This window comes from Austrofundulus limnaeus, unplaced genomic scaffold, assembly GCF_001266775.1.
Source record: "Austrofundulus limnaeus strain Quisiro unplaced genomic scaffold, Austrofundulus_limnaeus-1.0 Scaffold8, whole genome shotgun sequence".
Taxonomy (NCBI): domain Eukaryota; kingdom Metazoa; phylum Chordata; class Actinopteri; order Cyprinodontiformes; family Rivulidae; genus Austrofundulus; species Austrofundulus limnaeus.
Window position 1 is genome coordinate 3,629,375 of NW_013952410.1, and position 15,057 is coordinate 3,644,431.

The 15,057-nt window shown below is 39.3% G+C and overlaps 1 protein-coding gene across 1 annotated transcript in view; it reads right to left on the bottom strand.

Moving 5' to 3' along the window:
- The window catches only part of rnf220b (ring finger protein 220b), a gene marked incomplete at its 3' end in the record, with an annotated part of 31,750 nt that overhangs the window by 1,552 nt on the left and 15,141 nt on the right, over positions 1-15,057 (bottom strand). Inside the window, 8 exon segments of the mRNA XM_014000460.1 lie at positions 1,336-1,432; positions 1,748-1,829; positions 2,143-2,186; positions 6,259-6,348; positions 6,638-6,680; positions 8,039-8,131; positions 8,212-8,254; positions 9,016-9,142. Coding sequence (XP_013855914.1) covers positions 1,336-1,432; positions 1,748-1,829; positions 2,143-2,186; positions 6,259-6,348; positions 6,638-6,680; positions 8,039-8,131; positions 8,212-8,254; positions 9,016-9,142 — 619 coding nt within the window.

Here is a 15,057-nt window from a genome sequence, read left to right on the forward strand (position 1 = left end):
GTATTTGTGCATTTTCTACACTTTGAAAAATTACGACAACAGATTCCGCCCCATCCCGTCAAAATATGACGCAAGGGGGGTACCTGATGCGTCAAAATTGGACGCAAAGGGACCTTTGAAAAACGTCAATATGTGACGACTCGGGAGTGAGAATGGGTTGGTGGATCATGAATAAAAATATAGAAATGTAAGCCGGATGTCGGTGCGTGGGTCACGTACTTGACTGCTGACTCTTTAGAACTTTCTCCTGAACATGGGATTACATCCGTCTCAGTGTATCTGCAAACTAAAGTCAGGGAAGAACAAATCTGTCGAACATGTTGTATTTTGTTTTAACTAGAATCAGAAAGGTTGATCTTAAAATCTAGTTATTAGTTTTAGTCTTTTTGGGTGTTAGAACAAAACAAAAGAGGAACAAATGTCCTTCATCGCCTAATTGTCTTTAGAAACATCAGGGGCTATCCCACTTTTACTACATACAAACAAAAACAAACAGATGCTAGAAAGAAAAAGAAAAAACAAAATCCAGGACAATTACTTGTCAAAAATTATTCATCTAACCAAATCTTATCCTTTGTTTTGAGACTAATAAAGAGCAGAATGTATTAAATTATTGGTCTTGTTAGCCTTATTTTAAGAAGATTCAGATTATAATCTAGTATTTTTAAACTTATTTTTAGATGGCTATTTTTTTGCAGATATCAGATCTTATTGCACATTTTACCTTTTGAAATGTGTCTTATTTAGAGTCTCCTGTACTTGTTTTGTTACAAAAAGGTTAAAGGTTTTTAAATGTTAAATGTTTAAAAGCAGTGATCATTAGACATAAAGACTCTGTGATATAATAATGTGTATTAATTAACTTCCTGTTTGTGTTGTAACWAACGGTGAACACCCAGGAGTGCAGTGTTTTAGTAAAAACCTTCAGTCCCAATCTCCACTTGACAGGTTTGACTAGACTGAAGTAAAGTTATAGCGCCACTGATCTTAGATAAGATAATTTAGTTCAATGATAAAACTCATACTTGTAGAAAATAATGACATGATTTTGAGGCTGAAGTTCCAACAACAACATTTACACAATCTTTTAAAAGCAAACATTGTGCTATTTTGTAAAATATCCAGCCATAACAGTAGATAACCCACTTTGTGACACATTTGCTTTATGAAATAAACCTCCTTATAAGTAAGAGTCTTTCACACATTTACTGTTGTTGTTGTTGTTGTTGTTGTTGTTGTTGTTTTACTGGTTTTTCACCCAATTCTTGTCACTTCGCTGTAAACCCAAACACCACTGTTCTTCACTGTAAACTTTGCGTTAATTATAAAGGATACTGCGCTCTGCCGTACTCCAGAGTGTCGTCTCCGTCCACGTCCAGGTCTGCATCGCTGTCCCGACACTCTTTAGACGTCATACTCACCAACGCTGCACCTGATAAAAACCATTTCATATTGAAATAAATCATCTTAAACCAGCTTTTGGACTCTTGTGTAAAAATTCCTTTTCGTTAATCATTTCAAAGATCACAACATTGTAGTTTCCCTCAAAAATAGGAATAGAAATAAGGAAGTTTGCATGTTACCGCTGTGTTTTCTGCTTAAAGAAACGGTTTATTTTAAACAAACCTTCAGGGCACCTTTTCTTCTGTAATCTGGACTGAAAAGTTCAGTGGTTCTTCAACTGCCACTCAGTCATATTACTCACCCTCAAGCCAAAAAAAAAGATCACACACTGATTTATTCTTACCTTTAAACCCTACGGATGTCATCTGTATCCTTCTCCTCTCATTCCACTCGTCCTCCAGCGGCACCAAGTCGGCCGAACCCTCCTGGAAACACACACCGACACGATGAATATGCCTGCGACAGCCTGGAGCTGCATTTGTCTCTGTGTTTTCATAGCAGCGAACCAGCACCGGTGCCGTGTTTTTCACATGGATACACAGCAAACTGACAGTGATCCTGATGCCACATGAACAAAGCCAGTCAACAATATCTCTGTGCTCAAAACTCACAACATTCTCTCCATCACGGATCAGCCTGCTGCAGGTTACATATGTATGAATCTCTAGCAACGATCAAACAATATCAGTGAAACTAATGCTTTTCTTTGTTTTTAATGCAAAATGATAGAAAATTTACCTGCAAATCCTCCGGTTTTCTCTTTTTCAACTTTCCAATCCTGACTGGAAACAGATGAAAGACATGAAACATGACAAGATGATAAAAATTTTAGAAAAAAAACAAACAAATGGAGAAAAAAACACCAGAAGATTGTATTAAATTTCTGCAGAAATTACAGATTGTAGTGTTCCTTGTGGACCTTTTGATAAAGTTTTCAAATCAAACTGCTCCACTAGTTGTGTTATATATTGTAGCTTTATTCCATAACAGTCAATGCCACAAAATATTTCCATTCATTTAATTAAGACTGCCAACTGTATGTACCGACACGTGTATACTGACCATTCAGCCAGTGTTGTAAGACCAGTCTTGATCTAAAAAACTAGTCTCAAAAACCACTTTTTAATGGTCTCAATCTTGTCTCAAACTTGACCCCATTTATACTCAGACTTGTCTCGGTCTCAGACATTATGGACTCTGGATTTTATTTCAAGACCACAACTGTAGAAAATATCACTAAATTACCAGAAAAATTGTCCAATTTATTTGTTACCATCTTTACTTTCATTGGATATAAAATGTACTGATTCAAATGCAAGCATGACTCATTGCTAATTATGTAGCTTTGTTACAGATGTCGTCCATCTCCACCCCCTTTCGCAGGTTCAACTCCCCGCCACGCCCACATGCTGTTGTGTCCTTGGGCAAGACACTTCACCCCTAMTGCCTCTGATGTGTGTCCCATCAGTGTATGAATGTAATTGGCACTGATTAGTCTCCATAGATGATTGTACATGTTAGCTTTGTAGGAGATCTGGTAGAGTGCTGTGTGAATGGGTAAATGAGGACACAGGTAGTGTGAAGCGCTTTGAGTATCCTGGTTGGGTAGAAAGGCGCYATACAAGTACAGTTCATTTACCATTTCACTCCAAGAAAGTGAGCAGTGGTTGTCTGACAGCAGGAGAATATGCCTGCAAATTTTTCAGTACAAAAATTCAGCTACATAAATCATAAAGAATATGTTGTAACACAACATCCAGACTGTACATTCTACAGTGCTTCACTTTCAGAGATGTTCAGGACTACGGCAAACTTTTATCATCACTACAGACGGAACAAATGGGTTTTCGAAGGAATCCAGATCTTGACGAGCCGTTTGTTTCAGAGCCGTTTGTTCGATTTTGAACGAGTTAYSTCATCWTGTAGTGAAATATGTGATRTCATCATGTCACCTGGGCAGAAYCATGTGTTTTGTCAAGCCWAATACCCCTCCCCCTGAGCTGCTCTACTCCACCCCTCTGCCTGTTTTACATGAAAAAGTGAAGCGGGAGTGATTGTCTCTGTTGTTAAGGAGGAAAAAAATAAAGATATTACGAGGAGTAAAAAAATAAAACACATACAAATGGCTCTTTATTTGTTCCTATCATTTGTTGTAAAGAGACGTTAAACGATTCAGATCGTTTGCAAACGTCACAACATCTTAAAGCCTTGCCATAAGTCAAAGTACCTGTAAACCCCTGGTTTGATAAGATCTAAACCTAGAGTTTATTGTCCCAAGTTCTTTCTGAGTGTTACATTTACTTTAATCACGTCGGACGCAAAGTGATTCTTGTTAATATTTTAGCTCATAAAGTTCTGATTATTAAGATTAATTTGTACATAGTTGGTTTATTTTATTCTGTAAATAAATATCATATATTTTAGAAAATTGAACTAACTGAAGTGGCAAATTATTGTGTCTGTGTATTTCTCACTTTACCACAGAGAGAAATTTATGTTTCTAGAAAAAGAACCCRTGTTCCTCACAACTTTTAAGTTGTGAGAAGTGTTTTAAGACCTGGAGTGTCTCTTACAACTACATTCAGCATTTCAGGTTTTACTTACTTATGATGAAAATAGCCTATCTGAGTAAAACGAGTTGTTTTTTCACCTAATACATTTGAAGGGTAAATCTCTGGAGCTGCATGTGGAATATGATGATTATTCAGCTCATTTGACCGGCATCAGACTAAACAACTGCTGGGAAATCCCGAGATAGACACACGATTTTATCAAATGTGTAAACTGATCACACTGAGCCTTAAAGACAAAATGATTCAAAAGGACCTGCATAATTCATTCAGCTGCGAGCGCAGAACCTTCCTCCCATCTCCTTTCTGTCATCTCAGCGTCCTCCCACACCGTGCTCGCTGGAAATATTAAAGTTAACACGGCAGAACACCAACAGCGTCTCCTCTCCCTCTGTGACCTGACTGACTGCAGATTGTATAARGGGACATTAAGTTTTAGGGCCCTCTAATTCGAGCTCGATGACAGGGGGAGCAGGATGGGCCACAGAGAGAGCCGGTGGCTGTGACCCAAGCGCTGCCGTCCCGCCAGCCATAATGAGGGTTAAAGAGACGGTCACAGATGAAGAAGAGCTCATCAAACAAAGAGAGAAAGAGAGAGGGAGGTTGATTAATCAGCAGAAGAGCGACTCCTCTCCACTTCCTCCTTTTTTCCCCCTCCCTGACGTGTATTTAGAAGCTCATTATGCTGTCCTGTTAGAAGACCCAATAAAGGCTAACAGACCTCGACAGCAGCTGCAGTTTGAGGAGTCAGCTAAGAGCCGAAGCATCGCCGTGGAAATAATAAGAAGTTTGTAATGTGAGTTGGTGTCAGGAGGCTGCATCGGGCCTGAGCTGATTACTAACCAGAATATTTTTGTGCAGGTAAATGTTCGGCTCACTTAGAGCTATTGGAGGAGGAACTGTTTTATTTACTGAAACCACTTTATAATAGTCCTTGAAGGAATGATTATAGCCTGCTGCAGTGCATACCAAAGTTTAAAAYAAGTGGTCTGTTAGTGCTCAGAGTATGTGTTAGCGACAACTCTCAGCTACTACCACACCAAAGTTAAAGAAGATGTGTGGTTTTAAATCCTTCTTTTTCCCATTTAAATCATTAATTTGGGGTCTATGTAAAGTAGAACTGCAATGCTTTGGTCTGAATTCCTCCTTGTTGTAACTCCACAAGCCCCTCTTCCACCCATTTTTTGARGTGTGCCTCAGATCAGTTCGTTTTGATGCTGTCTCTTTAAAGCTCTCTGAAAGGGGGCTTAATGAGTATGTAGCAGCGCAGAAAGTTTTTATTTAAAAAATAATTAAAAGGTGTCAACAATGGAAGAATTTTAAACAAACATGGCACAAGACAATTTTTAAACCTTTCTATCAATTCCACTCATTTAAAGTCATGTTTTTCTTTTGTTTACGTTTGGATTTTGCAGATGTATATTTCATATTTTTTCCATTTTTCCAACAGTTTAAACTTAAACATCATGGTCCCAGTTAGTTTTTTTCAGGTGGAAACGAATGGAGAAGGGTTTTTTGAAGCATCAAGGTTTGTAAACTGTTGTTTAAAAACCTACAGGGAATGGTTTGGAAGTTTGGGGTAAAAGAATTATTTTGCTAACTGACAGACAAATAAAAGATTTGAATTTATAACGTGAAGCCTCGAGCACTATTATATGAGAATGGTTCCTTCTGCTGATGAGCTCTTGTTTCTTACAATGGGTGTGTATGTATGATATGCTTTGTACCACTGCAAAGCAAATCTACCTAAAGTAACCAAATCAAATCAAACATACACAATTGCATTGTCACACACTTTTCATTTAGCAAACAAACCTTTTTGTTATCATTACTTAAAATAATTTTTGGCAGCCTTTTATGTTGCCACCACACAGATTTGACTCTGGATCATCACAGCAGAGATTAATGCAGCGTCTCTTTATTCATCGTATTTATAGCTGCAAGTCTGTAAAAGTTGGTGTCGTTTCAGGGGACACTTAATTTCAAATAAAGGTGGTTTTTATGACTTGCCATCACAGTGATGATTATAACTGAGCAATAAAACTGTGGCTTCAGATTTCTGAAAAATGTTGTATCTCATACACATAAAAAAAATCCTTGCTGAATGTAAAAACTGTACAGTATTTGATAAGATAATGTCGTAGGACTGTGTCCCAATTCAGGATTTTCTTTGTTTTAGCGCCAAAAACAAATCAGGATTTTTCACTAACTTCAGTTAAATCTAGACAAATAAAAACACGACTGCAGTGAAGAAGACAAAAAAAAGCTTCTCAGTGTTTCTTACCAGTTTGTGTGCAGTCTAGGTGGGCTCCTGCGYTGTGTGGGCGCAATTGGGCAGATTTGACGTAGCACCTGCACCAGCAGAGGTCATCGACTGTTAACATATCAAGAGGTCAAAGTTGAAAGGTTAATGGCTCCTCTGCTCGTGGGGGCGCTAGGCCAGCGGAGATGGTGTGGGAACAAAAAAATAAACAAATACAAAAAAAGAGGGGGAGGTAACTTCACGACTAGTGAGGGAGGGCTTTGGGGAAATTAAAACACATGACTGGGCTCACGAGCGTGAACAAAAGGAGACTTTAACTTTTTAGGTGTTTTTAAAGTAATGCCAAATCTAAACTACAGACTGAAGCACCGATTGAAGCAACATTCAGACTTCTACGTACCATTTAGTCTYGTGTGTCTGTTGGCCCGCACTCGCAAGAAGGTCTGCAACAAACAAAACAAATAATTAGTCATTTGAACCTTGTCTCTTTTTTTTTCTGTTTTGCATTTTCTGCAGCATCTTATTTCGGTCTCTCTACATCAGGCTGCTGTCGCAGATTCCTGCATCAGTGGTTCCCAAACATCTCAGCTTTTGACCCACAAAATAACAGCAGCAGAGACCTGAAGCCCCCAACTGTTTGGGGCCATGAACATTAGTATCAGGTCAAATAAACAAGGGTATAGTAACAGTGTAATTTTTCTAACATCAGCCATTTCAAGTGCAATAACCACACACATTTGTAACAACTAAGGCAACACATAGTTGTTAGTAGTTGTTTCAAAATGTAATTAATTCTGAAAATCCTTTCAAGGCCCCACCTTGATGTTTCAGGACACACAGTGGGGTCCTAACCTCAACTTTTGGAAGCCAGTGTCCATCACCATGCCTAGAATACTTTTTCTACTTTTAAAGCCCTCTGAGTCAACTCGAGTTTTATTTTTTAACAAAACAAAAGGTGATTTGTTTGAAATCTAAATGTGATCAAAGTTGAGCACAATGTTCCTTCAACAGTGGTGATTCAGAAGAAAATGTCTCCAAAGTGCTTATAATGCACTAACAAAAGCTGCAAAACTAGTTTAAAATCTCAATGAATGAATTTTAATGTTCTTTATTCAGAATGAGCAAATTGTTTAAATAGATCCAGTTTTGAATGTAGAGTTTAATCACATTAAGCATGATGACACAGTTCAATTACAACCTTTAGCTGACAAATCTAATTAAATTTATTATTACAAGATTTATGATGAAAAAGTGAAGATAATTCAGCTCAACTGCATGACGACGGGTTTTATTCCCACAATTTTGTTACTCTTGAACTATTTTGTTTTTTTTACGTTTAAAGAACAGAGTTTATTGGACTTGAAAGACAAGTAAACCAAACATTTTTTTAGTTTCATTTGGTTGTTTTTTTTTATCTTGTTTTTAAATGGGTCTAAATTAACTTTTTGAGGACTTTCCATTTTTTTTTCAGTGCCTTAAGAAGGTTATTCTGAAAAATTGTAAATCACATAGTCTTAAAATCTCCCCTCCCCCATTCATTAATAAATTCATGTATCATTATCTGAAATATGTCTGCCTGTTGATTAGCATGAAAAACAATCAATGATGAACAAGTAGCTGTTTTTTCTCAAAAACATGAAACAAAACTAATCATTTCAGACACAAGATGAGAGTATAATAGTTTTTTATGTTAAAGCATTAAAATGAAACTTTACATGAACAAAATACGAAATTCTAAGTTCTACAAAAAATTTATTGATTAATTAAAAACTGGGATGAAAAGAAATACTAATTTTTGCACCTGGTATCGATCTGAGTGGTGCTCCTCACATGGCTGAGGAGGTGATGTGGGCGAGCCTCCTTCACGTTTGATATGCAGAGAGAGAGAGAGGGACTAGGRGAGGAAAAAAGGGAATGAAAACATTGGAAAACATTTTAACTGACTCGTCATGAACATRTCAATCCTACGCTCACCTTTGGTGTCCTGATGATGTGGTCATGTTGTGCGGGAGTGATACTAAAAGAAACAAAACAAACAAAACATAAAATAACTMATTTTTCTCTGGATATGTAAAGTTAACACTGATACGCTAACACAACATCATCAGGTGCTTTTATCTTGTCTGAATTTGTATTAGCGCCTCATTTTATTCTTTCACACTCGCAACACAAATACTGCACCCCTGCTCACTTCACACACACATACAGTGTCCCCGTGGGCAAAGTTCAATTTGAAACCATTACTGTCCATGGAGCGGTCGTTAAGCAGATTTGGAGTGTAATGTCTTTATTGGAGGAATCATTCTTCTGGTCTAAGCAGCAGGTAATGTGTGTGTCTATATTTGTATTTTACACTGTGTGAATGTGTGTGTGTGTGTGTGCGCGCATAGGCCTCAAAGCAGCCATTAGAAGGACATTATCTGCCTGCTGTATGAGTTGTCGCCTCAAGGCCGGAGGCAGCAATATGAAATATGTAGGAAACAATGAGGCAGCTTGTAAACACTGCACACAGGTGACAAAGAAGACGGGCGACACCAGCGGGTAAAAAAAGAAAAACAAAGTGGGGGGGTACTCTAGTTATACAAAATATGTCAACATAAATTATCTCCTGAGAGCTGAACGGGAGCAGAAAGTCTGAGGTGCAAAACAGAAATAAAATAATACATGAATAAATGGAAGAAGTAAAAGCTTGAAGGAGATATTCCTGTGAGAACATTTGTGAATGAAGCCTTTAATCATTTTATGAAAGAGGGGAAAAAAACATRTTATGGGGCGTACCTGATCTGCAACTGAGCGAGTTTGGCTAATTCCTGCTCCATGTGATCCTGCAGCTCTCCGGGTCGCAAGACGGCCTGGCAGACTGGACACACCGGGGTCTGGGAGTCGTAGAGACCCTTCAGTTTGTCTGGACAGGTCAACAGAAAGACTGTGTTTTAAAAACTGCGTGATGGATTATCGTGTTTTTATACAAACCTGTAGCTAAAAAGAAATGAGCCACAAAAAATATTCAGTTTTACCGGAAATAAAGGATGCAGCTTCTTTTCTTAAAATAAATAAAATCTTTTCTGCCTTTTTCATTTTATTTCTGCTATCTAAACATATCATTACAGATCAGCTGTCCAATCAGATCAGAGTTTGGATTAAAATACCCCAAACATTCAAACACTGAAACAAAAGAATTCAGGCACAAACCAAATGCTGTGCAGAATAAGGGATAAAACTGCAAATGAGCATAAATCAATTTTCTTTTTATTGTGTAAAATCACACTTCACATCACAAAGATAATGTAAGAAATGTATTGATTTCTATTAAGCCTTAAATGCATTTCGTATATACATATTTATGCTTGAGAAGGTTAGAGTATTTTATAATCAATCATTTATTTTCATGCCGTGACTAAGAGTTTTGTGAGAAAAACCAATGAGTGAGTATCTAGTTAAATGCCTCACACTGATGCAGCACAGTCAGACACATTATCTTTCTATACCTGAGAAGTCAGAACTACTTGTTTGTGAACTGAGTCACCTGATAGGTGAGGTCATGTCCCGCCCCCTTCAACAATGTCTTTTCCAGAAGGCGACTCAGTTCTGAAGACTTGCATGCTCCTGTTTTGTGATGGATCGGGGCCAGCTGCCAGAGATCTGACTCTGAGCACTTGGTCCAGGCCTGAGGTTGTGGTAAACATTGCATGTGTAACTTCAATACTCAAGTCTAACTTTAAATTGGTTTCCTGTGTACCATGAACTAATCAATTTTTTACAATAATCCAAAAAGAAGTCAGTTCAAAACAGGAAGATATAAGATAAGTTAAACCAAAAGTGGTCTTCTTCCTGTTTTATTGGAAATTAACATTAGTCAAACTTTTAATTCTTACAGGAAGCAWTGGAACGATTATAAATATGCTACTTGAACCCCATACAAGACAGTAACTAAACTAATTGGCACCCCCTGTGAAAGTATAACCCCGCCCCCCAAGCAAATTAGAAAAATACCAACAAAGTGGGCGGAGCCAAGAGACATTCAAGGGCACAGCCAAATGTGAGGGTGAGCAAGGATAATTTGAAAAGCTAACATTTCTGAATGTTATTAAAAAATATGTATTTTGTGAAAAATAAAGTTTCATAACATACAATCTCACATTTAACTGTTTCAAACTAACATGTAAAGTTCAGGCGACAAACTGTATAAAATACGACTTTGGTCCAAACAAAGCAGGAAGAATATTTTCTTATTTTCCTATTTTCTTATCGGCTTAAAAATAAGGATCAAATAGAATCATTTACTGTTTTAAATAAAGCTGAAGGCCTTAAAAGTAGAACATTATACAAAATTAGATGAAGTGATTTGCTCAGTTAACACAGAGCAGTTTTGTGTGTTTTTAGTAGACCTATCTGTTCTCGTGACAGACAGTAAATGTGAGAGTAAAGCCTCATACGCGCAAACACACACTGCTATGGCCCCCCTCCCCACTGACAGCATTTTTGACATCATAGGCTGTCAATAGGAACATTACCCAGGAGAACCACTCGGCCCATTGGGCCCTACTGATGGATTACTGCCATAAGGAGCCAGCTGGGAGCCTGAGGAGCTCTACTATATCAAGATTTTACCTAGTAGATGAGGTGATTTACTCCTGAAAGCCATCAATCACAAGGAGAGCCAGTAGGCAAGGTGCACCTAATTTCCCATTTTCACAAGTTGCAAATAACATAAAAAAAGATTAATTTCTGGCTATTTTAAGTTAACTCTCTATCTAAATATATACAGTATATAATACAAACAGCTTGATGTGTTATTTTCATTTTCAGCTGAGGCCTAAACCTCCTTTAAAGTCCACATCCAAATACTAAATAAACACTTTTCTTGTCAAAATGATCAGCAACATAAGAAAACTGACTATCTTGAGGAAAAAAATCATCTTCCCCAATGACATCAGTTGAGCTATGAGCCCTGATAATGAGGAACCAAATGGGACCAAATGGTCTTTAAATAAAACATGGGATGGAAAACAGAAATTGGAGTCAGGTGTCCTTGGGAGTGTGACAGGTCTTCTCCTCACTGCCGCCCTTTCTCCCAATCCTCCTCGCCATTCGGTTTTTATTTTTTTGCATCCCCTCGTGGAAGGCCTAAATGACTTTTCCCGACACGCATTGAGCGTTCCCGAGCTTTCCGCGCTCTGCCGCCCGGAACATGCAGGCATCAGTAAACAATGAAATCTGTGTGCTGAAATTGAATTTATAACCACATTACTTGCAACAGATAACGTCTGTAAATGGCGCCGCGATAAGAGCAATGGGATTTGATTTTCAGGTGTTTTATTGGTTCACTTTTTTTGGACTAACCCCCCTTCCTCTTTCTACTGACTTAAGCCCCTCCGCCATCACCTCTGCTCCACACAGACATCAGCTTTAATGGAGCAGGCGTTTGGATGCATAGATTAATATGTGTGTGTGGGGGGGGGAGTATGTGTAGGTGTGTGAATACTTCAGATGCTTGTGCTGTTCTCTTATAAGCTGCACCTTTTTCATGTGTCTCCACTCCAACGCTGCCCTCCGCCCCAGCCCACATAAACCCTGTCAGTATTAGTCAGCCTCAGCCCCTCTTCAGCCTGGGGGGTCTAAGACACACAACAGGGGCCGTAAAACCAGCCTGCGGGGCTTGTTAACTGCCCCTTCACTACGGCAACTGGCTCGGATGGATTGACCCGTTCACACCGGACTGTGCTGTGTCTGATTGGCCTGTCTCCAAATGGAGCCACTGTCTCTGACTGCTCACTTTTTCAAAATATCTTTCTGTGCGTCTCGCCAGTTCAGGACCTCGTTTCCTGACTGTCTAGCTTTTGCCCAGCTGCCGCGATTTTCCGTCACGAAACGTCACGAGAGGATGTTGCTTTGGTTTTACATGGTAAATCCTTTTACATGGGTTGGAACAGGCAAGACAAAAGACTGAAGAAACTCAACAAAGTTACAATTGATGTTAAATTTGAAAAACAGTGTCTGAAATTGATTGTTTCATAAATTAAATTAAGCACAAAACTGCTGAAAGTCACATTTATGTTCGATCAAATCAAAATACTCAATTCCAATAATGCAATAAATAAAAGCTGTATTACTTTAGCCAACAATAAGCATTATAATGTTTTGTTTTTCATTTTATTACATAACTTACTCCTTGAAGTTGAGGGTAATGCATATAAAACTTATTCAGTTTTCAGATTTCAAAGAAGAGCTGTAAAACAGGAAATACAAGAGTTACCAAATGTATCTTTGTCCAAATACTTAAAACTTTCCGGACGTTACTCCAAAAAAAAACCCACATTTTATGTATAAAACTAATAAATAAATAATTACCTGGTTTAAAAGACAAAGTTTATAGGACGGTTTAAGTTCTGAGAACTTCTGGAAAAGTTAGTGCAGAGATCGTGAAACAAACATTTCAACGCATCTAAAGAGCAACATTAATTAAAAAATGTAAGCTCTACTGAGTGTGGAGAAGCAAAGACTAACAGGAGATAATAAAGTTCATCAGGTAACACTAAAAACATGTCATTTTGCCTTTTCCCCGTTACACATTTGATGGTCAGAAGCAGATTTCTGTTGCTCTGCATCAGTGTTTACTGTGACTGTGCTGTGAAACGGAGAGATGAGAATCCTGCTGACAAATCCACAAAGCATCAAGTCCCCTTGAGGCCCTGGGTAATGGCCGATGCCAGCACCCATATGACGGCTGCCAGTTCTGCTGATGCAGATGGAGCGGAGATGCCTAACGTGACCTTTAGTGAATGCCACATCACATCAGGCCTGGATGTCACCCGCTGACATTATGCTGGGGCATGAAAAGGCTGTTCTGCAGGGAGAGGCATGGTGACGAATGTACCCCCGGTGACAAACCTGTGGACGGGGTGTAATTCTGATTGACGTGAGCAGGACTGGTTGGCTTTGAATGGCAGGGGACACATGAGCAAGCATCAAGGGAAAGATGTAAGTTTTGTTTTCCTTCTCCTTTTCAGTAGGTCAGTTTTCCTTTGTTTGCCGGCAATAAAATCCGGAGGCAACTCACTCCAAATGGCATCATTATCCCAGTCATCAAACAATTCTCTAAGCACATCAGAAATCCCTCCATAAAGCCATAACAAGCAAAGACTCTATATAACCAGTAGGGGTGTGGGGATCAGCGAGGGGGAGTGAAGTTAACGCTTGGCGGCTAACGTTGCAGTGGTGGGCAGCGTGGGCAGGTCTTTGGCACACTTTCAGAGGAGATGGAGGGCTATAAAATCCATTGGCTCCTGCCACACCTGTACCCCACCCTGCACAGCGGCCTGCTTCCTATTTAAAAGCATCACATGCAGGATATTAGTCAGGGCTTTTTAGCCGGCTGTGAGGTAGAGCCGACTTCTGAAGCAAGCGGGGCGGGGGAGGAAAAGTATGCAGGCCGCCGTTTGTTTTTTATTGAGGAAATAATGGCCTATTGAGAGGTTGGGTATTTAATGAGCAACATAATAGGCCCTGTAGTAACACATCTGCTATGAGCAGAGTCATTTCCGTAGCTTTCAAAGGCTGCTGTTCCAGCCTTTGAAACAGCAAGTCCACTTGCCTTTGACTTTAGTAGATATCTGCTTTTTATTAATTGCAGAATTGCTACACCAGTTCTACATAAAAGACAAATGCTCTGCTGGGCTCCATACTCGATCCTAACCACATTCACTCCTCTCCTGCCTTGACCTCAGATTTCTCACTGTCCAATATAATCCCAGCATTCCTCAAAACATCCCTCCTACTTGGCAATCAATTGTGTTTAATKTATTAAAGACACTCACCACAACCTTTGGCCCCTGAGCAAATCAATGCCTCGTTAGACCACTAATGATCATTCATTGACTAATAAGATCTGTATCAACCTCTTGTGGAACATTGATTGGCCTTTGGCCTTTGTAGTGCTTGGTGCTTACGTGGACGGCAGGAGATGGCAGATGTAAGTCATGGGAAGTCAAATGATAAAAAAAGAAGAAGCTCTGGGCAGGAATGGATCGGACTCCTAAACCTCAAATAGACTCATTCTAAAGCACCTCAGGCCAAAGTCCTCTTCTTCTGCCCCTCAGATCAATGGACATAACCTTTCTGCCCACGGGTCAATCAGCACACAAACTCAGAATTTCACTCCCTTTCATTTCGCCTTCTTTTTCCACACTCATCTTCTCCATTAGTCACCACGATTGTTCTATCCAGTCAGGCGTGGCTCCGCATACATGTGTCCAATCACAGCCCCGACGAAGACAAGACTCGGTAGCTGAGCGACTGTGTCTCTGTGACCATATTTTCCCTCTCAGGTCCTGAGGGCAAAGATCGAACCCTGCCTCTGCTCTGCTCCAAACAATCAATCTGCCCCTCATTGAGATGCATGGCTCAATGAGCTCCGGTAGTGACTTCCACATTGTAGAGAGTGAGTGGAAGTCAGGGGGAAAGGTAGGGCTGTCCTTGAGTATTTGTAGTGATATGAAGATACTTAAAATCCACCTCACAGGGGAGTAAATCTGCATGCTCAATTAAATGGATTTTAAAAGTCTGAAACCTAAAGCTGGTGGTTTTTGGGAGAGGGTGATGCTCTTTAGCTTTGATGTGTTCTATAAATGTTGTTGGATTCTTCATTGTTTTCATATTATTTTTATTTTATTTATTTACCGTTATTTTACCAGGCAAATCCCATTGAGATCTCAGATCTCTTTTTCAAGGGCGGCCTRGGCCTGAAGGCAACCTATTGTACATGTTTTTGTGTTGTGGGGGAAACCGGAGTACCCGGAGAAAACCCACGCAAGCACGAGG